Source organism: Fusarium venenatum, assembly GCF_020744135.1.
Source record: "Fusarium venenatum strain MPI-CAGE-CH-0201 chromosome Unknown EDB82scaffold_1, whole genome shotgun sequence".
In the NCBI taxonomy this organism is placed as follows: domain Eukaryota; kingdom Fungi; phylum Ascomycota; class Sordariomycetes; order Hypocreales; family Nectriaceae; genus Fusarium; species Fusarium venenatum.
The window spans coordinates 5,951,581-5,973,063 of record NW_027072129.1 but is presented as its reverse complement, the minus strand read 5'-3'; the positions used below and the strand labels follow the sequence as shown (position 1 = coordinate 5,973,063).

The following is a 21,483-nucleotide window of genomic DNA, read 5'->3' as shown; positions in this document are numbered from 1 at the left end:
CCATCCTTCACGACTCGTAACCCGTTTAGATAATGCACCTCGTAAGCAGAGATGCGGGAGGACAGAGCTAAAATGTGCCGATCAAGGTGGAGGGTAGCATCAGGACTTTTAGTGAGGCGTAGGGCAACAAGAAGACCTGCATCCAAGTGCTTACGAGTTCAGCCGCCAAGACAGTGGTATAAACAAGTACGTCCAGTGTAACTCCATTATCGTTTCTTTATGCTAAAACAGGTCAATGTCTGTGAATTGGGGGCTGCGCGCCAAGGTGCATTTCAAGGGCTTACTCCATTGAGGCCCGTACGCCGGTAAGATCTCAAAACAGTCGTACGCGGCGCCGGCAATCACTTTCACATATAGAAAATAAGGGTATATCTGATCACCTCCTCAGTAAGGTGACCCGAAAGTTCTTGCCTAATCTCTTTATCGTTTCCATATACGAAAGTACTAAACATCCATAACTAAGCAATCATGATCAACGACACTGGCCCAGAGGCGATTAAACAAAATGGCTATGCTTCAACCAATGGCTTCCATTCTGTTGGGACTAATGGGGATGCGACAGTCAATGGAGACTCTACCAACACACTTCCTGCTGAGCCCATTGCCATTTGTGGTATGTCAGTTCGTCTCCCAGGTGGATTACATTCACCACAGGACCTCTGGGAATTTTTGGTATCCAAAGGCGATGCCCACGGCCCAGTACCCGAGTCAAGATACAATGCCTCCTCCTACTGGTCTGAAACCATGAAACCCGGGACAGTCAAGACACAGTATGGCTACTTTCTAGATGAAAGCATCGACATCGCTAGTGTCGACACATCATTCTTCACCATGCGCAAAGCAGAAGTTGAACGCGCTGATCCACAGCAGCGTCAGATGCTAGAAGTTGCGCGAGAGTGCCTCGAAGATGCAGGCGAGTTTGACTGGAAAGGTAGACCCATCGGCTGCTTCATGGGTAGCTTTGGCGAGGACTGGGTAGAGATGTTTGCCAAAGAGGCTCAACAGTATGGACTATACCGAGTTATGGGCTACGGTGACTTCATGCTGTCGAATCGTGTCTCATACGAGCTAGATCTTATGGGTCCAAGGTAGGCAAAATTCCTCCATCTCGCAATCCTGTCCGTCAATAACAAGGTCTCAGTCAGGTGGTCCGCACAGGGTGCTCAGCGTCTCTCGTCGCTCTCCACGAAGCATGCGTTGCGCTGTCTCGTGGTGATTGCGAAGGCGCTATCGTTGGTGGTGCTAATCTTATCATGGCACCTGGAATGACTGTGGCAATGACCGAGCAGGGCGTTCTCTCACCGGACGGTTCATGCAAAACATTTTCAGCTGACGCTAATGGCTATGCTCGAGGAGAGGCAATCTCAGCCATCTTCGTCAAACCTCTACGCAATGCAATTCGCGATGGAAATCCCATCCGAGCAGTCATTAGGTCTACAGTCTCCAACAGCGACGGCAGAGGTACAGCTGGAGGTATACAGGTACCCAATGACATTGCTCAAGAGATCTTGATCAGAAGAGCCTACAAGATGGCCGGCATCAGTGACTACTCTCAGACGGCATTTGTTGAGTGCCACGGCACTGGAACAGCTATTGGAGACCCGATCGAGACCAAGGCCGTGGGCCGAGTATTTGGCCCGTCCGGAGGTGTCTTCATTGGGTCAGTGAAGCCAAATCTCGGTCACTCTGAAGGTGCCTCAGGTCTTACATCACTGATCAAGGCTGTTCTGGCTTTGGAGAATCGTACAATTCCACCCAACATCAAACTCAACCAACCGAACCCAGACATTCCCTGGACATCCTGCGGGCTATCAGTTCCCACGGAACCCACACCATGGCCCCCTTCAAAGCATGAGCGCATCAGTGTCAACTCCTTTGGCATTGGTGGTACCAATGCCCATGTGATTCTTGATTCCGCCCGCAGCTTCAAGATCGCTCCTCCTGTGGAACGCGCGACCACATCACCACAATTGCTAGTATTCTCCGCAAATGGTGCGGATTCACTTCGACAGATGATCACCAACTACGAAGAATATGCCGAGAAGAACCCAGAAAAGGTGGATGATCTTGCATTCACACTGGGTCACAAGCGCGAGTATCTGCCGCATAGAGCATTTGCTATCGCCAGCCCTCTTGGTCCTCTCACGGTTTCACCCCCGTCCAAAGTAGGAAACAAGCCCAACATAGTTATGGTCTTCACTGGCCAAGGCGCTCAATGGCCACAAATGGGAAGAGAATTGATGTATAGCTCTCAATTTCCTACATTCAGACAAACTATCGCTGCCTTGGACGCTCATCTCCAATCTCTTGAAGATGGACCAGATTGGACTATCGAGGAGGAGCTTCAGAAACCTCCCAAAACGAGCAGACTCAGTTCGGCTGAGTTGTCACAACCCCTTTGCACTGCAATGCAAGTTGCCTTGGTTGATACCCTCGCTTCTGTCGGTGTCAGAGCCGAGGCTGTGGTAGGTCATTCCAGTGGCGAGGTCGCTGGTGCCTATGCAGCTGGTGCCATCACAGCGAAGGAAGCTATCACAATCGCCTTCTACCGTGGACTTGTTACCAAGCGTCAAACCAAGCCTGGATCCATGGCTGCTATTGGAATGGGTGCTGGAGACGTTGAGCAGTACTTGCAGTCGGGCGTCGTTATTGCCTGCGAGAATTCCCCAAGCAGCGTCACTATCGCTGGTGATACGGAAGCGGTAGAGTCAACAATTGAAGTGATCAAAGCTTCGAAGCCTGATGCGATGGCGCGACTACTACAAGTTGACATGGCATATCATTCCCATCACATGAAAGAGATAGGTGATGATTACTTTGCCCTTATGCAAGACAAAATCTCGCCTAAAAAGCCCACCAAGCTGTTTTACAGCAGCGTTACAGGGAACACACTCACTGAAAGCCACCAATTCGGCCCACGCTACTGGCAAACCAACATGGAGTCCAGAGTCCGCTTCAGTCCTGCTATTTCAGAAATCATCAATCAGGGAACCATCAAGAATGCACTCTTCTTGGAGGTTGGACCCCATTCTGCACTTGCTGGCCCGTTGCGACAAATTCAGGCACAGTGTTCTAGTTCATTCCCTTACGTCTCAGTTCTTACTCGCCATAAGAACGACGTTGAATGCTTCCTTTCATGCGCTGGCAGTCTCTTTAACCTCAATGCTCGCGTTGACCTGACCAAGGTCATCGCTAAAGGCACGGTATTGCCAGATCTACCCAGATATCCCTGGAATCATTCTGAGAGGCATTGGTACGAATCAAGGTTGACGAACGAGTGGAGACATCGCGAGCACAAGTATCATGACTTGTTGGGTATTCGCGTCCCAGAGAGTACCGACTCCAACATCCTTTTCCGGAACCTGTTTCACCTTGATAACGCTCCTTGGATCCGTGACCACATGGTTGGAGATGATATTATTTTCCCGTTTGCTGGCTATGCTGGCATGATTGGTGAGGCCATAAGGCAATTGACCCACGTCGACGAAGGCTTCAAGCTGCGAGCTGTCAGGGTCAGTACGGCTTTGGTCCTGACCAAGGGCAAGCCTGTAGAAATTATGTCTACAATTCGGCGAAAGCGCTTGACCGACTCTCTCGACAGTGAATGGTGGGAGTTCACAATTGCATCATACAATGGCACGTCATGGACGAAACATTGCTCTGGTGAAACCACATCACAAAGCGACAAACTTGCGACAACAGGAAAACAGGAGCCTTTCTTGCGCAAAGTAGATATTGGTCGCTGTTACGAATCTTTGGCTAAATCTGGATTGAACTTTGGACCAGATTTCCAACGACTTGGCGAGATCCGCTCAGATACAGTGGAACAAAAGGCACAGTCAAGAGTCTTGAGCAAGCCAGGCGAACAGATCAGCTATCATCTCCATCCGACCATCATTGATGCGTCACTACAACTTCTCAGTGTCGCTGTTTCAAGAGGATTTGCCGACCGATTTGACAAAACAATGGTACCAACTCATATTGATGAGATGTGCATCTATCGACCAACTTTCACCAACTCATTCGACATCAGAGCAAACGCATCTTACACCTCCACAGGCTCTGTTGCGGGCGGCGGTCAGATTGTCGATGCCGAAGGCCAGTTGGTACTTTTAACCTCTGGCATTAAGCTCACCACAGTTGGCGATCAAAATGGAGGCAAGCCCGTCGAACCGACCGCCCGATCAGAATGGGCTCCCCACATTGACTTTCTCGATCCGAAGACCCTCATCAAGCCCGCAATTGATCGCAGCGAGCATATGCCAGATCTTACACGACTATCTCACTTATGTATGGTGCACACGAAGCACAACATCGCTAAGCTGGACACGACCATTGAGCACATGCACAAATACAAGGCATGGGTTAACCGCCAGATCAAGATTGATGGCATTGGGAGTCTCGAGTCTCTGAACGATGATGAACTCAAATCTCAAATCAATGGCTTAATGGAAGAATTGAAGAAAACCTCGGCAAAGGACGCTGCAATCGCTATCGAGAAAGTATTTGCCAATGCTTCCAATATCTTTACTGGTAGCAAGGAGCCTCTTGACATACTGTTGTCCGACGGCACCTTGAATAACCTCTACACATTCATGGACAACTGTGACGAATCGGAACTATTCACGCATTTGGCCCATAGCAAGCCTAATCTACGTGTCCTTGAGATTGGTGCTGGAACTGGTGGGTCAACGTCTCAACTCTTGAAGTACCTGGCTCCAATTGGCAAAGTATTGTTCTCCAACTACACATATACGGACATCTCTTCTGGTTTCTTTGAGAATGCCAAGAAGCGCTTCAAAGACTTTCAGAACATGGAATTTGCCACACTGGATATCAGTCGGGATCCGTCGGAGCAAGGGTTTGATGGGCGTGAGTACGACCTCATCTTGGCGACTAACGTCATTCACGCTACAAAGTCAATCAACGAAAGCTTAAAGAATGTCCGAAAGCTTCTCAGTCGCGATGGAAGATTATTACTCCACGAGCTCACACCAACTTCGAAATGGATCAACTACATCTTTGGGACACTGCCAGGATGGTGGTACGGCGAGGCAGACGGTCGGTCTCATGAGCCATACATCTCTGTCGAGCGCTGGGGAGCAGAGTTGCAGGCTGCTGGTTTCGAGACCCCAGATGCAGCTGTACTTGACACAGTGGGGCCTAATCACTTGAATGCCATGATTCTCTCTAGACCAGCAATCAAAACGGACACGAACAGGCATGTTGAGCTATTGACCATGTCCGATGTTGAGACCAAGGGAGAGGAGACACTCCGTCAAAGTTTGGAGAAACGGGGTTACTCTGTCCATCGAAGAGGAATCTTTGACCAGTCAGCTCCTACTGGGTACCGCATTATTGCACTTATGGACGAAGATGAGCCTTTCTTTGGGGATATTAATAGCGAAAGATTTGACGCTTTCAAGATTTTGACAAGCAGCCTCAAAGATACCAGTCTCCTTTGGATCACTCATGTTTCGCAAATGGGGTGTTTGGATCCTCGCTTCGGCCAGATCTTGGGTATATCTAGAGCTCTTCGATCTGAGATGCTGTTAGAATTCGGCACTTGCGAAGTCGACAATGTGACAGCATCATCAGAGAGAATCGTTGACGTGTTTGAGAGGTTCCAAACACGAAAAGAGGACGAGACTCTCAAACCCGATTACGAATATGCGATCGTCAACAACACCGTCCATGTCGGTCGCATCTATCCATTCTCAGCCCAGGATAATCTGTTGATGTCTAGCGAAGAGAATCTAGTGGCGCTTCAAACAAGCAAGCCTGGCAGGCTCGACGCCTTGCACTGGGCAAGCTACGAGTCGCCCACACTAACTGGCGATGATGTCGAGATCAGAGTGCAAGCTGCGGGTCTAAACTTCAAAGTGAATTCTCTTATCTGCTTTTACTGGACTTTGTGTTAACCGATATTACAGGATGTCTTATGTGCCATGGGTATTGTCGACGGCGGCAACGGCTTCGGTCTTGAGGGTGCTGGTGTTGTCAATCGTATCGGACCAAACGTCAAGGACCTAAAGGCCGGGGATCGTGTTCTTTTCATAGCTCATGATTCTTTCGCCACTCATGTTGTCATGTCCGAGAACCTCTGTGAGAGAATTCCTGATAATCTGAGCTTCGAAGACGCAGCAACCATACCTTGTGTGTTTGCAACATCATATCACTCAATCTTCAACATGGGAAATCTCAAGAAAGGACAGGTACGCTATGGTACCTCTAACGTTTGGGGAATGATACTAACATTGCCAGTCCATACTGATCCACAGCGCTTGCGGCGGTGTTGGCATCGCTACTATACAACTGGCCCAGATGGTTGGCGCAAAGATCTATGCAACCGTAAGCAGCGAGGAGAAGATCAAATATCTCGAAGACAACTTTGGTCTAGATCGTTCATGCATTTTCAACTCTCGCGACGAGTCATTCGTCGAGCGAATTATGCATGAAACTGGTGGCGAGGGTGTTGACTTGGCGCTCAACTCCCTGTCTGGCGAGCTTCTACACGCTACCTGGAAGTGCATTGCGGAGTTCGGTCGGATGGTAGAGATTGGGAAGCGAGACTTGATTGGGTTTGGTAAACTTGACATGTCCCCTTTCCTGGACAACCGTACCTACTCTTGTGTCGATCTTGATCAGCTTTGTTTCAAGAGGGGGCTTATCGCAAAAGAGTGAGTTAAGACAACCACATCTTCTGATCGATGACTGACTTACTTTACAGGCTTCTCAAAGATGTCATTAGACTCTACAAAGACGGGCACATCCAACCAATTCGTCCCATTAAAGTCTACCGCCCTCACAAAATTCTTGACAGCTTCAGGTACATGCAGCAGGGCGTTCATCTTGGCAAGATTGTAGTCTCCATGGACACAACAGCCGGGCCCAGCTTGGAAGTCGAATCTCGAAAGCAACCAGTCACACTAGATTCAACGGCTTCATACTTGCTTGTGGGTGGGCTCGGAGGCTTAGGTCGATCCATCTCCAGATGGCTGATTCAGCGAGGAGCTCGTCACCTCATTTATCTCTCCCGTAGTGCGGGAACGAATGAGAAGCACCTCGACCTACAGCAAGAACTAGAAAGTCTTGGATGCAAGGTAGACTTTGTTCAGGGCAGCATCAACAACCTTGACGACGTTACTACTGCAGTTGCACGAGCTGATGGTCGCCTAAAGGGAGTTTTGCAAATGTCCATGATTCTCGCGGATCAGAGCTTTTCGAGGATGACTATGGAGGAGTGGAATACTGCTGTTGACCCCAAGATCCAGGGTACTTGGAACTTGCATAAAGCGACCATGTCCGCTGATGCAGACCTCAACTTCTTTATCCTTTTCAGTTCGCTTTCTGGTGTCATTGGACAGCCTGGACAGGTGAACTACGCCGGTGGAAACACCTTCCTCGATGCCTTTTCTAACTATCGAAAGAGCCGAGGTTTCCCAGCCTGTTCTATCGACATCGGAGCGGTGGAAGAGGTTGGATACTTGGCCGAAAAACAGTCCATTATGCAGAAACTCAAAGTAACTGGTTTCAACGGCACTGTGTCAGAGCACGAATTCCTCGATGCACTCGGTGCAGCCATGACTAAGACTTCTGATAACTTTTGTCTTGGATTCCGACCGGACGTTTCCCTTAGCGATCCTTCCAACCGCTCTCTTTGGAAGAAAGACATTAGAATGGCTGCCTTCCACAATAACAGGGGTGCTACAGAGGCCTCTACGGGTGCAACAAATGATGAACTCAAGTCCTTCATCTCGAGGGCTAAGCGAGACCCTTCAATCTTGAAGCAGGAGGAGTCATCTCGCTTGCTCGCCCGAGAGATTGGAAAGAAGGTGTATGGCCTCTTACTCAAACCTGTGGAGGACTTGCAAACAGCCTCTTCTCTCTCCGACTTGGGAATGGATTCGCTGGTAGCGATTGAAGTGCGACAGTGGTGGAAGACTGTTTTCCAATTTGACATTAGCGTACTTGAGATGATGGCAATGGGTAGTCTTGATATGCTTGGAGCCCATGCTGCCAGAGGTTTACAGCACGTCTTTGGAAGCACATAGTGTATTTTGACACAAGAATGGCAGTCAAAATAATTACGATTCATTTTTCTAAAGCTCTATCCGAAGAATAACAGTAACCCAAGATGAGACAATTGCGTGAACATATCTTCTGCCGTTGTTTTGGTATTTAAAACGACTGTTACAGACCACAAAATTGCGCAACCTGTCATGGTATTGGAATTCGTTAATAAAACAACACAATAGTCTCTCCGTGGATTGAACTGTAAGTGAAGAAAACAGTGAATAATTACCCCAGGCTCGCATGCCCTAGACTTTAGTGCTGTCGGCCATCTCCCGCGGAACCTGCCCATGGGCCGGGCTAAAAGCGCATGGAATCAACATGCAAGGATATGACCCGTAACAACCCCAATTCAGGGCCAACCTAGCTTAGACAAAGTTACTATGTGGTGGTCATGATCGGCTAGATTATGCCCTTAATCCAAATTGTTTATCACATAATGCGGGGGAATAGATGTCTCAGCCTTTCAGTATGTGGTACTATTTTGTTATACGTAGTCACAAGTTACATTGACTCATTGAACTAATTCAGTATTTGAAATGTAGATCACTGTTCACATCGTGAGACGAGAAAGGAAGGACATGTATAAATATCAGTCTGTATAGTGCCATCGGTAGTGACGAACAGGCTCCCCCAAAACATCACTGCTCACATCACTAACATGGCCACGAGAACCCTAGCTACCTGGGCTCTAGCCCTTCAGTTTGGCAACCTCACCGAGCCTGTTGTGGACATGGCTGTTAAGAGTGTCTACAACTGGGCTGGGTGTGCTATTGGAGGATATGCTCTGCCTCCTGCTAGTATAGCACTTGAAGCAATGTCGCCTTTCACTGGTTCAGATGGCAATTCAACCATCTTCGGTATCGGACAACATGTCGACATCAGAACCGCGGCTCTGATCAATGGGATTGCTTCTCATGCTGACGACTATGATGATACGCATGTCGACACTCCAGTGCATCCATCAGGCCCGGTGGCATCAGCCTTGTTCGCTCTGGCTGAATGGATGGGTGATGTTACTGGTGAAGAGTTTCTAGCAGCATTTGTGGCAGGCATTGAGACTGAGTGCAAGCTTGGAGTTGCCGTCTACCCGGAACACTACAATGTTGGCTGGCGTGAGTAACCTCAGACGCATGACAAACATTAGCTAACAAATCATAGACATCACTAGTACTACTGGATCGATTGGTGCCGCTGTGGCAGCTGGAAAGCTACTTGGCCTCGACGCTAAGCAAATGCAGAGAGCCATTAGTATCGCGTCAGTCCAGGTCATCGGAATGCACGAGTCATTCGGCACAGATACTAAGCCTTTCCACGTTGGAGCCGCCGCACAGGCTGGTCTCACATCGGCATTGCTCGCAAAGAATGGGTTCGGTGGATCGCTCCAAGGTCTTGAGGCTAAGCGAGGCTGGTCGCATGTCATAAGCACTCGTGAGAACTTGACCGAGGAATTTTCAACCTTTGGAAAAGTCTGGGAGACGACTAAGAACACCTTCAAACCTTTCCCTTGTGATCGCATCATCCATGCTGCTATCGATGGCTGGATTCAGATCCATGATCAAGCCAAGGAGAAGGGTTATGATATCAGCAAGATTGCCAATGTCACTGCTAGGACCCATCCCCAGGTCTTGTTCTTGACAGACGATCCTAAACCTGAGAATGGCCTTGCTGGAAAATTCAGTGTTTACCACGCTGCTGCTGTAGCCCTTCTGTACGGTGAAGCTACCCCTAGCCAGTTCACCGACGAGGCGGTACAGAATAAGACAGTCATCGCCCTACAAGAAAAGGTTCACGTCACCACCGACGACACGGTCAGCGATCATGAAGCCTTTGTTGCAGTCGAATTTGAGAATGGGAAAAAGCTGCAGGTGCACGTCAATGTACCGAAGTTTATTGCTGTTCATGATATGGCGCAGTTGGCAAAGCTTCATTACTAGAACCGGTGGAAGCATTTGCTGGGAGCGCTTCATAAAAGAAGCCGGTTTGAATATAGACCAAGAAAGTATTTACTGGTTGATGCATTGCCTGTAGTGTTTAGTTCAAGTCGGCTGTCAATTACGCATGTGGTTTAGCAAGTCTTTGTAACATGATTGCTTTTGACCTTATTCTTTCACCTCTTTATGAAAGGCACGAGCAACTTGTTGCATGTACAATATAATTAAAATCATGTGTGAACCCCGTGATAAGACAGTCGGCTCCTGATAGATGGATCAGAATATGTTGCTATTTGATTGGAGCTCTACATAATTTGTGTATTATTGCGAGCAAGTACAATAGTTGTGAGTTTCTTTAACATTACGCCATTCCTCATTGATAGTTCGGAATACATCGCATCTGTTCGCAAGAAGGCAAATTCTTCTAAGTCGTACAACGTGATTCATTACCAGGCATATAGCGTCTTCACCATGATGTTTTGTGCATCAACAAGGCATGGAAAGAAATATTGTGGAACATTTGGGTCCAAATAAGATTAACTATATGTATTTAGAGTGGCAACATCTGACTATCCACTGTTTGCCGTCAAGAGTCCCAAAACGATACTTGGAGTCCTATCTACAGCACGTATCGGAAGTCCTTGTTCTCAAACTCGGTCTGGTCTCTCATTCCTGCTTCATTGCTTCGCTCCTTGTTGGGGGCTCCATAGGTCTTGTTGCGGTGGCGATTGATGAGGTACATGTAGACTGAAAGTAACAGTTAGCTCGACTGACAGTATATCATGCGATGGTTAAACATACCGAGAAGGGCAAAGTGGCAGCAAAGTTTGATCGCATATCCAACCAGGAGACCAATGGTGGCACCCGTGAAATGGGGAGCCTGAGACTTCTTGACAACAAAAGGTCCAGCGAAGTTGCCCCAACAGTAAGCAGTACTGGGAGAGTATTAGCCAAGTAAAACAATTAGACATACGTGTTACTTACAAGACCATAGCGCTAGCCAAGGAGCGATGGGTGTATCCAGCCATATTGGATGAGATGGTTGTTAAAGAGACGGTGAAGCCAACGGACTGCGCGTTAACCAGCCAGAAACACACAAGTCTGCCCCAGGTGTTTTCTTGTGGGAGGTACGCCATGCACGCAGCCGAAATAGTGCAGATCAGGTTGGCGACGGTGGCAGTAAGCAACCGAGAGTTGGGAACATTAAGAATGATGCTTCCGCCAATGAGAAGACCAATGATTTGAATGGCATCGCCGACAGACTTGAGCTGAGTGGTCTCGGTAGTGCTGAAGCCCATATCACGGATGATAACAGTAGAGAAAGAATTGACAACACCGTTGGGAATGGCGGCAGCAAACACAGAAGTAAAGAGTAGAAGAGTCTTAGGGTCCATGAAGCCAAGCTTGACCTGACTCTTGTCGAATGCCTTGTTCTTGATACCGGTTTCGTTGGAGGCGACACGCTTAACAGCAATCAGACGCTCGCGATGGTTGAGGAATTTGGCGTTGGAAGGCGAGTCGGGGAGGAGGAACCAGATGACAAATGCCCAGAGGCAAGTGGCACCACCGAGGATGAAGAAGATGAGCTCCCATCGCTCAGGCTTCAGATCAACAGGGAGTTTGGAAACACCCATGGAAATATAGGAGCCGACAATACCACCCCAACCGAGGGATGAGTACCAGATACACTGACGGAGAGGAATCTCGCGTCTCGTGTACCAGAAGCCGGTCATGAGAGTCAGACCAGGGGTAACAGCCGCCTCGAAAACACCCATAATGAATCGAACTGCCAATGCGCTAGAGTAGTCTCTGCTCTGAGTCATGATAATAACCATCAGACCCCAGAAGAAAACACTGATAGCCATGACCTTTTGTGCGGGATATCGTCCAATGAGCCAACCGCAGGGGTACTGGCCGAAGAAGTAACCTGCATACACCACTTTAAGCGTGTTAGTAAGTGCAAACCAGACGCAAATCGATGGTCTGACTTACTTGCGGAGAGATAATTGAACTGGTTGCCCTTGAGACCCAGAGCCTCTTGGTAACCAAACAGGTTTGCATAGTTCAGGGACGTCTTATCCATGAATTGCAAAGCTTGTGTGATCAAGAACATTGGAAGGATGACAAGATCGAGCTTCCAGCGAAGTCTTTTCGCCTAAACTCCTGTTAGACTATCAATCGGGAGTCGTGAGGAGTAACAAAAGTGTACCTCTTCGTCAGAGAACTCGATGTCCCGAGCCTCAAGATATTCGTTGTAACCAACGGCATTCTCCTGCTGGTTCTGGCTCATTTCGGCACGATTGCCCTTGAGTTCAGAGTCTTCAACGGCCGTGACGCTGGGGGGAGCCTCGGGGGCTGGCTTGGGCATGTCGGTCATGCTTTCGATCTGGTCTCTCAAGTGACGGGTTTGTGATACGATGTCGGACTTGTGAGTTGTGAGCCTGGGAAGATAGGATCAACGAAAAGAGGAACTTGGCGGTTGTATATAATTGTTGCTGGTTTCCTAAGGGATATTTTGTGGGGAGTGACTAAGTCTGGGGTAACATCTGGTTACCCCACGGGGGCTGGAGATTCTCCTCATAGCTAGCGAAGATTGATCCATCTGTAGCTGGATTATTCCCACGGTCATTTTCCGCGGCTCCTAGCCGAATAATTATATTGCCACAACTGACATGTCCGTCCTAGTTCATCAATAGCACTATTAAGATGAAGCGACTCTTACGTTTGCAAGACTACACTTCGCGTCAATCATCACAAATCTAAACCACAAATCATAAATCAATCGCAGAACATCATGGGACAGTCAACGTCAACCACAGCAGAGCCCAAGAGTGAGAGTTACCTGGCTAAGCCCAGTGGTGCTTGTTGCCTCAAAGGCACAATTCATGAGGGCGAATCCAGAGGCACTTGGGAAACAATTGCAGATGTCGAAACCTACATAACAAGACCCCCAGATGGAAAGGCAAATGGAAATATCCTTCTGTACTTTCCTGATGTATGGGGCATGTTTCCTAATGGCCTATTGGTCATGGACGCCTTTGCTGATGCAGGCTATCTCGTCCTAGGCCTGGACTACTTTCGTGGGGTTAGCGCTCTCCCTCCGCCAAGATGGATCCATAACTAATGAGATTACAAAGGACCCAGTCTGGAAGCATCGCAAGGACCGCCATGACAACAGAAATCCAGACTTTGACTACGAGGCTTGGAAACGCAAGCACACAGCGTTTGCCGATGAGGCAGTCCCCAAATGGGTGAACGCCGTGAAGAAGAGTTACGGAACAAGCACATCCAAGTTTGCCTGTGTCGGCTACTGCTTTGGTGCTCCGTATGTCTGCAACGAACTCAAGGGTGACACCGTGACAGTCGGTGCTTTTGCTCACCCAGCGTTTCTGAAGGAACACCACTTTCAGGATCTAAAGAGTGAGTCCCATTAAGTTGGTTTGTGGCAAGATTCTTAACTAAACCATATCGATAGAACCTCTATTTCTGTCATGCTCCGAAATTGACCACACATTCGACGTCCCATCTAGACGTCGCGCATTGGATATCTTACAATCCAATAAAAAGGTATTCCATTACCAGGTGTTTTCTGGTGTTGAACATGGATTCGCTTTAAGGGGCGATCAGAGTGATCCTTATCAGAGTAGGTTACCCTCTATCCATCCAACTTGTCTTTCACTAACATGGCTTAGGATGGGTCAAGGAGCAGAGTCTTGCGGGTATAGTGTCATGGTTCGATTATTGGCTGTCACAATGAGACACATTAGTAGATAACGTATTCTTGATCATTAAAATCAGCCTCAAAGTGTCTTAGAAAAACCAAATAAGTCGTTTTCATTTTTCATCTACTGTTTACTACAAACGAATTGAGTGAGCACTCCATGTATAGGCGTTCATGAAAAATGTGTCTGTGCCTCGTAGGACGACTGGCGTTCAAAATAGTAAAACACAATCAGTGACCTCTGTCTTGGCCGCCGCTCTAGAGGCTACTGAGCCCCGGAATACTGACGGTTATAGTGTATGACACCCACTAAAGGTCCATTGCTGAGGGTCGAGCTACGTCGAGTGATTTCCACGGGTATTATCCGCGGCGAATCACCGAAGCTTGGAAAGACCATCGTGAATAGTTTGCCTCAGGACTATTACATTTTACATCTCATGTAGTCATATATATGAGCTTAGCAACATCATATCTCCTTGTCAGGAATCATCACCGCTCAAAGCACGCACACAATTGCAATTGTCTCTCATAACCATATCCATTCATAATATTCACAATGGCTCCTCCAAGAGCATTCGACTTCACTGGAGATGTGGCAATTGTTACTGGCGCTGGCTCCCGAATGGATGGTAGGTTCTATCTAACTTCTAAATATCTGTGGGTAATGATCGGTCTAACTCTTTTCGTGAAAAGGCGAAATTGGCAATGGACGAGCCGCCGCTATTCTTCTTGCACGCGCTGGTGCCAAAGTCGCCCTTGTCGATTTCAACGTGGACTGGGCGAAAGAGACCAAGCGTATGATTGACGAGGAGGGTGGTATGTCAGAGGTCATCCAGGCCGATGTAACGCAAGAAGAGTCATGCAAAAATGCCGTTGACAAGACGGTGGAACTGTGGGGAGCTCTTCACATCCTCGTCAACATTGGTAAGTACCCGGGAACAGCATTGTAGGATCAGACTAACAGGTTCTGTAGTTGGTGTTGGCGGTGCAATTGGTGATGCCACGAATATTAACCTAGATGCTTGGGAGAGAGACTTTCGTATCAATGTCACAAGCATGGTTATGATGAGCCGACATGCTATCCCTGAAATGAGGAAGCAAGGCCGCGGTTCCATCATCAATATGTCCTCTGTAAGCGGATGTAAGTAGTCCATGTTTGACCTACAGATGGAAAGAAGCTGATGAAACTAGTGCTTGGTGGAAACCCCAGCTTGCTGTACCCCACAACCAAGGGAGCAATCATTCAGATGACCCGTGCCATGGCTGCTCACCACGGCCAAGAGAACATCCGTGTCAACTGTGTTGCCCCTGGCATGGTTTACACTCCCATGACAAGGGGACGAGGCATGACAGATGAGATGCGACAAGCGAGAATTAACCAGAACCTAATGAAGAAGGAGGGCACTGGTTGGGATGTCGGATATGGTAAGTTCATTCCCAAGTTGTGAGAAGCGCAACATCTAACACCACGTGCAGCTATCCTATTCTTGGCCAGTAAGGAAGCAGGCTGGATTACTGGTCTCATAATGCCAGTGGACGGAGGAACCACCGCGGGTAAGGCTGATAGACCTGCATTGAAGGCCGACAATCTGGCAGCAGAGAATACTGGTATTAAGAATTAATAGAATTGACACTGTGGATTGGGATATAGATACTAGCAATTACAAATTATACAGCACCAATTACTCCCATTTATCATATTTATGCACAACGCTAGCAGGAGACCAAGCGAAACACATCAGCCTCGTAGAAATTGTTGCAGGAAACAAATCTCTTCCCACTTACCACCGATACGGCTCGTTCTTTTTTCTTCTCCTATAGAAAAGCCTTCTCATCGGTCTTGGTTGAGTTTAACATATTGACTAAGCAGCATAGCCATGTCTTGGATAACTATATTACAATAGTGGTTACTGTTGTATACACCGTGACCCCATACACAATAGTCATGCACATAACTAATCAACCATTGCACAAGAGTGCAACAAGAAACTTTTGATTGAGTTTTTGTTAATTCAAGAGAACTTATGGTGGTGCGTGTCTTATCATCTCGTCCAAATCAATTTGCAATTCAGGGTAACAGTCCAGGGAAGTCATCGTATCCATGTTCATCATACTGTGAAGATACGCATCCATATCGAAATCATTAGGACTTACGGGATCCAGATAGGGGAACGCTGGAATGTAGCTGTTGACGGCAGCAGCGGTGGTGGTACTGTCAGACAGGCAATTCTCGTCTGGTGCTCGATAGACGGGGGATCTTTTGAGGCCTTTGATGATGATGTGCAAGCTTCGCTCCAGCAATGGACATTTGGCCATGCCACCATTCAGTGCCCTGAGAAAGGTCTGCATAGTGGGATGCGATGCACCACCGTTGTTTTTAGCATCTTCGAGGACCGCTGATGCGCCAGTGTAGATGCAATACCCCATCAGATACGTAATGTTTTCAAAGCCAAAGGTTGATTCTAGTAGTAGGAGAAGTTTTTCCATACTCAAAGCTGCACTTATGCACACCTGATAGTAGGCTGGAGCGGACCAAAAAGGACGATGAGCCAAGATGACAGTAGTGAAATACAGTAAACTGTTTAGAAAGGTATTAGCATAGAGGAATCGGGGAATGAATGCTGATCAATTACTGACTTTTGCGAGATAATATGTGGGGGTGGACAGGCTGTAGGTAAATGTTCTGGATCATAGCGTAGATGTGCTGGAGATTCATTTCGCCAACTATCTAGCCGAGCCTTGATGTCGTTCAAGGATGCCTCGGTCATCTCTCGGCTTCTCTTAGCGTATAGCTGCACAATTATGTCGTTAATAATGACAGATAGTCGACATGAATTGGCGAAGCAAGAGACTGCATGACTCTGCATAGCGGGATATTGACTGGGCGGTAGTCGAGTAAGAGGGGAAGTATCTTCGTGGTAGGGTGACCAGGTATCAGATTCTGCCGAGTCATCCACTTCAACTTGTTAGTAAATGTAGTATATGGTGATCAACCGTCGGCAACATACTAAAGTCAATTGGACTTTGCGGCAGCTCCGTAACTGCCGGTAGTCTCCCGGTATAAAGGCTAATGGCTCTGTGAGATCTGATCAGTGATCATTCTTCCTACTTCTATGGGGAACTCACTTATCCCAGAAATAGCAGCTCCAAAACAATCTCTTTCGTATTTCTAGATCCACAGGGTCCAGTCCCTTGAGATCAGCAATATCTGGGCCATTGTGCTGTAGGCCAAGATCGGCGGACATGCGAAACGCCATGCCACTATACAGCCACGCTTGTGAAATGGCTCCTTGTGCGAGTTCTCTAGCACTTAGTTGAAGGAGGGCTTGTATAGTGGGGATCGAGCTTGGCTTCTGGATTTCTTCGCCGAGTAGTAGTCGAACACGGTTGAAAAGAAGCTGAGAATGGCTGCTATCATAGTATTTGGAGGCATGGGCACACAGCACGAGTAGAAGAAGCTCAGAATAGTAACGCCCACCGGTGGTCATGTCACCTAATAAATACTAATTTTAGTAACGATTGATATGAGAAGGATGGTGAGATATAACAAGACAGTTTTGGGAACGTACGCATAAATGCTGGTCTATACACCCACATGAACATTGGGGCAACCCAACTCCAATGCAGATGAAGTAGCTTTGCTATGACTGGACGAGGAAGACCAACTTGTACTGCGGCATTCCCCAATGCAAAGTCCTCCCAGATTGTCGATTCTCTAGCTCGTGATACCAAATAATCGCGTAAGTTACCCCTTCTGGGATTCTCGCCGAGACCCAAAGAATTGGTCGATGGGGATGCAAGACCTATTGGTTCATGTACGGCAGAGGTTGGGCCATAATAGCATATTTTTCCGTGTTCGTCGAGGCTTATGTCTCTAGCTAGTGATTCCTGGGGCGTGCCAGTGATTGCTGGTGCTGAACCCGCAGAGCTTTCGATATCTTGGTGGCTTTGGCGGCGATAAGGTTCCAACGGAACTTCAATTGGAGGTGGTCTCGTCTGATGCGCTGGTACTAATTGTGCGTTGGTAGGTATAATGTTGGTTATGAATTGAGTTGTGTGAGGTACTGCACCGTCAACACTTGGTGGCCTGATCGCTGGACGAGCAGTCGTTGATTCGGCCCCTTGAAGACGCTCAAGTTTTTCTTCTGCCTCTTGTAGCTTCTTGGCCATGGCGACGACCTGAGAGAGTGGTGGTGGTTTGTCATAACGACATTCGACATGATAGATCTCGCATGTCTTGCAGGTTGGCTGACCACCCTCGCAGCGAACCTAGCATGATTTATCGTCAGTCGATACAAATACATATCAATGGAGTAGTCGATTGTTGTTACCTTTTTGATGCGACAATTGGCACATGTCAATCCACGATACTTGCGTGAGAGGCGCTGCTTCTTGGCGCGATTGGTTGAGCTGGGTCCTTCTCCCTCCAACCCATGTTCTTGGTCTGGATCCATTATTATCAGGGAATGATAAGAAAGCGAAAATCAGTTGGCGATCGATAGAGACACGAGACGTCCTGAACGGTTTTCGAGCGCCGAAATTCTCACACGCGATGGTTCACGTCAAGCCTGCCCCCAGCAGACTGATATCAGTGAGCGAGGGCAAGCCTAGTGAATCTTGAGTCCTGTGATTGGATCGGTCGATCTCCGCGGTGCTTTGCCGCGGAGTCTGCGGGGAGACCTGCGGGGAGATCTGCGGCAAGATCGAGCAACCACAAGCGATGGCCAAATGGCTCAACTATGCTAATGGAGAAATGTACTGACCGTCTTTATTAATAATAGATAGGTACTTCAGCTGCTTGTACGAACCAGACTACTATACCAAACTTACGATTTCATCAAGGAATTCATCTTAACCCTTACCCAATAACACCCACCATGAGAGTCCCTTACGTATCAAACCCTCCTCCAACCACCTCCGCAGAAGAGAAGTCAATTGTGGCTGCCATTGAAGCACGACGTCACCCCCGCCCACTCCAACCCCTTGACTTGGCGCTTCTCCATTCCCCTCAAGTTGCCTTGGGTTGGAACACGTTTGTGGGGGCAGTTCGGACACGAACCTCTCTTGCCAATGATTTGCGAGAACTTGCCATCTGCCGAATCGCTGTTGTCAATAAGGCTTGGTATGAATGGATGCACCATGCTCCTCTAGCAGTCAAGGGAGGCGTGTCTTCAGACGCGATGAAGAATCTCATGACAGAAGAGAGACTTGTTCTTAGTGATATCCCAGCAGGCTTTACAGAGAAGCAATGGGCAGTTTGTGTCATGGCCGACGAAATGACCAAGAATGTTCAGGTCGCTGATGAAACATTCCGTAAGCTCAAGTCTTTCTTCAACAGTCAAGAGATTGTTGAAATTGTTGCAACGGTAGGTCAAACTGAATTTTTCACAAAATTCTAATTCTGACACTGATGTAGATCTCATGTTATAATTGTGTGAGCCGCTTTCTTGTGGCTTTAGATGGTATGTTCCCCCCTCATTACACCAAGTTATAGTCTGTTTGGAGTCGTGTCTAATGACATCATATTACAGTTGGAGAAAGAAACGGCACTGCTCCGGAGCTACCCCAGACCTCATAAACGAAAGAAGAGATCAGGTTGTCAGGGGATTAAATTTAATTTAATTTGTTGTAACAATTGGCTCCCAGATTCTTCAAATTGGACTACTCTGACATGTGATAGAATGAGGGTACTGATGTCCATCGACTTCCATTGATATGATTCAGCATATGTGTGAGTGTGGAGAACAAGGTGAATTGCACAACAAGCCGGTATCACGGTGAACCTCTCGAATGTTAGCCAAGTAGAAGACAATATAACAACTTTCACAATAAACAGTTTGCGTCGCCTTGGCGTCATGTTTCTTACAATCAATTTTCTAGGGATGGAAGGTAGCTCATCTACGAGAAAATAAGTAATTGTTTTGACGCCACGGAATACGCTATTGATAAATTTCTTGGTATAAACCTTTTGGACATAATGTTGCCTGCTATGTATGACAAAACCCGTGAGATCAATTGTCTTCTATGACTCAAAAACATATTCCAGAAAGTCATGTATCCATCCGGGGCTTTCAGTCCAACCAGGTAGCTTCGTAAGGAGTTTGGTTATCGGGGTAATGCAGCGAAACCACGACATCGAGGGTGTAGTTCGCAGGAGTCCAGCCCAAGATGAACATCCAACCTTCAGAAGTGTCACTAAGATACATGTAGTCGCTAATTCCCTTCGGGTCCTGAGTGGTCTCGTCACCCCATGGAAGAACTCGTAGGCCACCTGCAGAGCCTAGGGTCACAGGAGCTTCGTAAAAAGCTACGGCCTTCTCTTTCTTAAGCTTGCCGTGCTTATCCAGAGCAAAAGCAGCGACATATCCGTTGGCTTCGGTGTTGTTCCAGCTGCGAGTACTAGTAAGCAGATACTTTCCATCCCGGGACATCTGGACAGTGTTGCTGCGGAACGTGTAGGTGCCTCGTACATCTACCAATAACATATTAGTGATACCTTGATATAACACCGATGAGCTTATCTTACCATCGGGAATCGCACTGCTTCGCTGAATATGCTCAAGTTGAGTGTCATGAACCTTGTAAACGTCTAGCCATTGGTCTGAAGGGTCAGTACAACTGTTCGCGATACCCTTGGCTCGTTACTCACTGTGCTCAGTCATCTACCTTCAATTAGCGGTCATTCAATAACTGTGTCTCGATCTAACCGCCACTTACCACGTATAGAAGCTTTCCGTCTTTGCTGGAGAGGGAGTTACGGGGACCATCACCCTCAGAGGGGCTAAGGTTGATGGATAAAGGAGTAGCGGTACCATTCTCGGCAATGTCGTACATGAAAATTGAGTTCATACCCCTGTGAAACTTGTTAGATGCAAAACACGCGAGAGAAAGCGCGACACTTACAAGTGAGGAACAAAGCCCTTACGATTGATGTTGACATCAAAAGCATGAGCACCATAAAGCTGTGCGTATTAATCAGTACCGACCAGGGTGACAGTAGCGTGAGAGTAGCTTACCACAGCCGCGCGAGTCTTGTTAACATTTTTAATCTCCTCTTTTGGTACCATGTAGAGCTCATCAACCATTTCGCCGAGTCCTCCGTTCTCAGTGAGGGCATGGATGTGGGCAGTTGAGCCGCCAGAAGAGAAAGCCAGGTTGCCGTCGTCGGAGATGTAACAAGATGAAGAGGCTGTTCCACGTTAGAAGCTGATTTGCTGCCATTTAGGTTTTAACTTACTAATATTGACAGTATCAAGATAAGTGAACTTGTAGTTCTCATCGACTGACCAAGAAAAGAGTTGAGGAGGCTCGCTCATAGCGGTGGCATAGACCCTGTCCTTGGCGGCATTACTGGTGACAAACTGATGAAGTCCGAATCCAGGGACAGTGGAATTCAGAGTCAGAGTCCGAGCAACAGTATCGAAAGCAAGAAGAAAGAGAGTCGTGTTGGTGTAAGACCCGGTCACCAAGTGGTGAAGGGTGTTTCCCACAGAGCTTGCAAACTCAAGAGTAGGCATAACGAATAATTTCTGTTGTATACTTATCAGTGCTGATTTGGTTTTCGCCCTGCTTCTTCTCTTTTGCCATAGAGCCAAGCTTCCACATTATATAGAATTTCGGCTACAAACTACCCCGGGTTTTCCTCTTTCCACTGATCTAGCTATCTCCACATCCAACAATTAACCCCAGACCTTCCCCGCGTCTACTGTTACTCTGCTAATATCTACCGTTCATTTCTAGACTTAATCCGATTTG

The 21,483-nt window shown here is 47.7% G+C and overlaps 8 protein-coding genes across 8 annotated transcripts; 5 read left to right on the top strand and 3 right to left on the bottom strand.

Annotated features, from left to right (window-relative positions):
* Positions 1-468: 468 nt before the first annotated feature.
* EDB82DRAFT_441212 (uncharacterized protein) lies at positions 469-8,091 on the top strand (the record flags this gene model as incomplete). Its single annotated transcript, XM_025730190.2, has 5 exons — positions 469-1,088; positions 1,142-5,882; positions 5,934-6,215; positions 6,265-6,680; positions 6,731-8,091. 5 exons carry the CDS (start codon positions 469-471, stop codon positions 8,052-8,054), a joined length of 7,383 nt encoding a protein of 2,460 aa, XP_025589339.2. The 3' UTR covers positions 8,055-8,091.
* Positions 8,092-8,717: 626 nt separating this feature from the next.
* Positions 8,718-10,010, top strand: EDB82DRAFT_533028 (uncharacterized protein; the record flags this gene model as incomplete). Its single annotated transcript, XM_025730191.2, has 2 exons — positions 8,718-9,188; positions 9,235-10,010. The coding sequence occupies exons 1-2, from the start codon at positions 8,735-8,737 to the stop codon at positions 10,008-10,010; spliced, it is 1,230 nt and encodes a 409-aa protein (XP_025589340.1). The 5' UTR covers positions 8,718-8,734.
* A 509-nt stretch (positions 10,011-10,519) lies between these two features.
* EDB82DRAFT_487773 (major facilitator superfamily domain-containing protein) lies at positions 10,520-12,613 on the bottom strand. Its single transcript, XM_025730192.2, has 5 exons — positions 12,217-12,613; positions 12,000-12,162; positions 10,992-11,946; positions 10,809-10,942; positions 10,520-10,754 (listed from the first exon to the last, which is right to left on the bottom strand). Exons 1-5 carry the CDS (start codon positions 12,382-12,384, stop codon positions 10,627-10,629), a joined length of 1,548 nt encoding a protein of 515 aa, XP_025589341.1. The 5' UTR covers positions 12,385-12,613; the 3' UTR covers positions 10,520-10,626.
* Positions 12,614-12,634: 21 nt separating this feature from the next.
* Positions 12,635-13,883, top strand: EDB82DRAFT_487772 (Alpha/Beta hydrolase protein). Its single transcript, XM_025730193.2, has 4 exons — positions 12,635-13,092; positions 13,145-13,427; positions 13,483-13,650; positions 13,700-13,883. Exons 1-4 carry the CDS (start codon positions 12,802-12,804, stop codon positions 13,762-13,764), a joined length of 807 nt encoding a protein of 268 aa, XP_025589342.1. The 5' UTR covers positions 12,635-12,801; the 3' UTR covers positions 13,765-13,883.
* A 228-nt stretch (positions 13,884-14,111) lies between these two features.
* Positions 14,112-15,550, top strand: EDB82DRAFT_59101 (uncharacterized protein). The gene is made up of 5 exons (XM_025730194.2): positions 14,112-14,357; positions 14,422-14,652; positions 14,702-14,869; positions 14,920-15,153; positions 15,205-15,550. The coding sequence occupies exons 1-5, from the start codon at positions 14,285-14,287 to the stop codon at positions 15,348-15,350; spliced, it is 852 nt and encodes a 283-aa protein (XP_025589343.1). The 5' UTR covers positions 14,112-14,284; the 3' UTR covers positions 15,351-15,550.
* Positions 15,551-15,670: 120 nt separating this feature from the next.
* Positions 15,671-18,290, bottom strand: EDB82DRAFT_59098 (fungal-specific transcription factor domain-containing protein). The gene is made up of 6 exons (XM_025730195.2): positions 18,060-18,290; positions 17,298-17,997; positions 16,855-17,221; positions 16,737-16,804; positions 16,366-16,684; positions 15,671-16,306 (listed from the first exon to the last, which is right to left on the bottom strand). The coding sequence occupies exons 1-6, from the start codon at positions 18,180-18,182 to the stop codon at positions 15,751-15,753; spliced, it is 2,133 nt and encodes a 710-aa protein (XP_025589344.1). The 5' UTR covers positions 18,183-18,290; the 3' UTR covers positions 15,671-15,750.
* A 162-nt stretch (positions 18,291-18,452) lies between these two features.
* EDB82DRAFT_487769 (AhpD-like protein) lies at positions 18,453-19,553 on the top strand. The gene is made up of 3 exons (XM_025730196.2): positions 18,453-19,094; positions 19,145-19,190; positions 19,260-19,553. Exons 1-3 carry the CDS (start codon positions 18,606-18,608, stop codon positions 19,304-19,306), a joined length of 582 nt encoding a protein of 193 aa, XP_025589345.1. The 5' UTR covers positions 18,453-18,605; the 3' UTR covers positions 19,307-19,553.
* Positions 19,554-19,723: 170 nt separating this feature from the next.
* EDB82DRAFT_533023 (Lactonase, 7-bladed beta-propeller-domain-containing protein) lies at positions 19,724-21,245 on the bottom strand (the record flags this gene model as incomplete). The annotated part of the gene is made up of 7 exons (XM_065609260.1): positions 19,724-20,200; positions 20,255-20,329; positions 20,378-20,390; positions 20,446-20,581; positions 20,632-20,690; positions 20,745-20,917; positions 20,966-21,245. 7 exons carry the CDS (start codon positions 21,243-21,245, stop codon positions 19,800-19,802), a joined length of 1,137 nt encoding a protein of 378 aa, XP_065465651.1. The 3' UTR covers positions 19,724-19,799.
* Between the last annotated feature and the right edge of the window lie 238 nt (positions 21,246-21,483).

Coding starts and splice junctions, on each gene's coding strand:
- EDB82DRAFT_487773 (XM_025730192.2), bottom strand. CDS start 12,384: ATGACCGACATGCCCAAGCCAGCCCCCGAGGCTCCCCCCAGCGTCACG. Junction 12,163..12,216: donor TCGAGTTCTCTGACGAAGAG/GTACACTTTTGT, acceptor ACAGGAGTTTAG/GCGAAAAGACTTCGCTGGAA. Junction 10,943..10,991: donor TTGGCTAGCGCTATGGTCTT/GTAAGTAACACG, acceptor ATACTCTCCCAG/TACTGCTTACTGTTGGGGCA.
- EDB82DRAFT_487772 (XM_025730193.2), top strand. CDS start 12,802: ATGGGACAGTCAACGTCAACCACAGCAGAGCCCAAGAGTGAGAGTTAC. Junction 13,428..13,482: donor CCACTTTCAGGATCTAAAGA/GTGAGTCCCATT, acceptor CCATATCGATAG/AACCTCTATTTCTGTCATGC. Junction 13,651..13,699: donor TCAGAGTGATCCTTATCAGA/GTAGGTTACCCT, acceptor AACATGGCTTAG/GATGGGTCAAGGAGCAGAGT.
- EDB82DRAFT_59101 (XM_025730194.2), top strand. CDS start 14,285: ATGGCTCCTCCAAGAGCATTCGACTTCACTGGAGATGTGGCAATTGTT. Junction 14,653..14,701: donor TCACATCCTCGTCAACATTG/GTAAGTACCCGG, acceptor CAGGTTCTGTAG/TTGGTGTTGGCGGTGCAATT. Junction 15,154..15,204: donor TGGTTGGGATGTCGGATATG/GTAAGTTCATTC, acceptor CACCACGTGCAG/CTATCCTATTCTTGGCCAGT.
- EDB82DRAFT_59098 (XM_025730195.2), bottom strand. CDS start 18,182: ATGGATCCAGACCAAGAACATGGGTTGGAGGGAGAAGGACCCAGCTCA. Junction 16,685..16,736: donor GCAAAGTCCAATTGACTTTA/GTATGTTGCCGA, acceptor AACAAGTTGAAG/TGGATGACTCGGCAGAATCT. Junction 16,307..16,365: donor CCACATATTATCTCGCAAAA/GTCAGTAATTGA, acceptor CTTTCTAAACAG/TTTACTGTATTTCACTACTG.
- EDB82DRAFT_487769 (XM_025730196.2), top strand. CDS start 18,606: ATGAGAGTCCCTTACGTATCAAACCCTCCTCCAACCACCTCCGCAGAA. Junction 19,095..19,144: donor TTGTTGAAATTGTTGCAACG/GTAGGTCAAACT, acceptor ACACTGATGTAG/ATCTCATGTTATAATTGTGT. Junction 19,191..19,259: donor CTTTCTTGTGGCTTTAGATG/GTATGTTCCCCC, acceptor ATCATATTACAG/TTGGAGAAAGAAACGGCACT.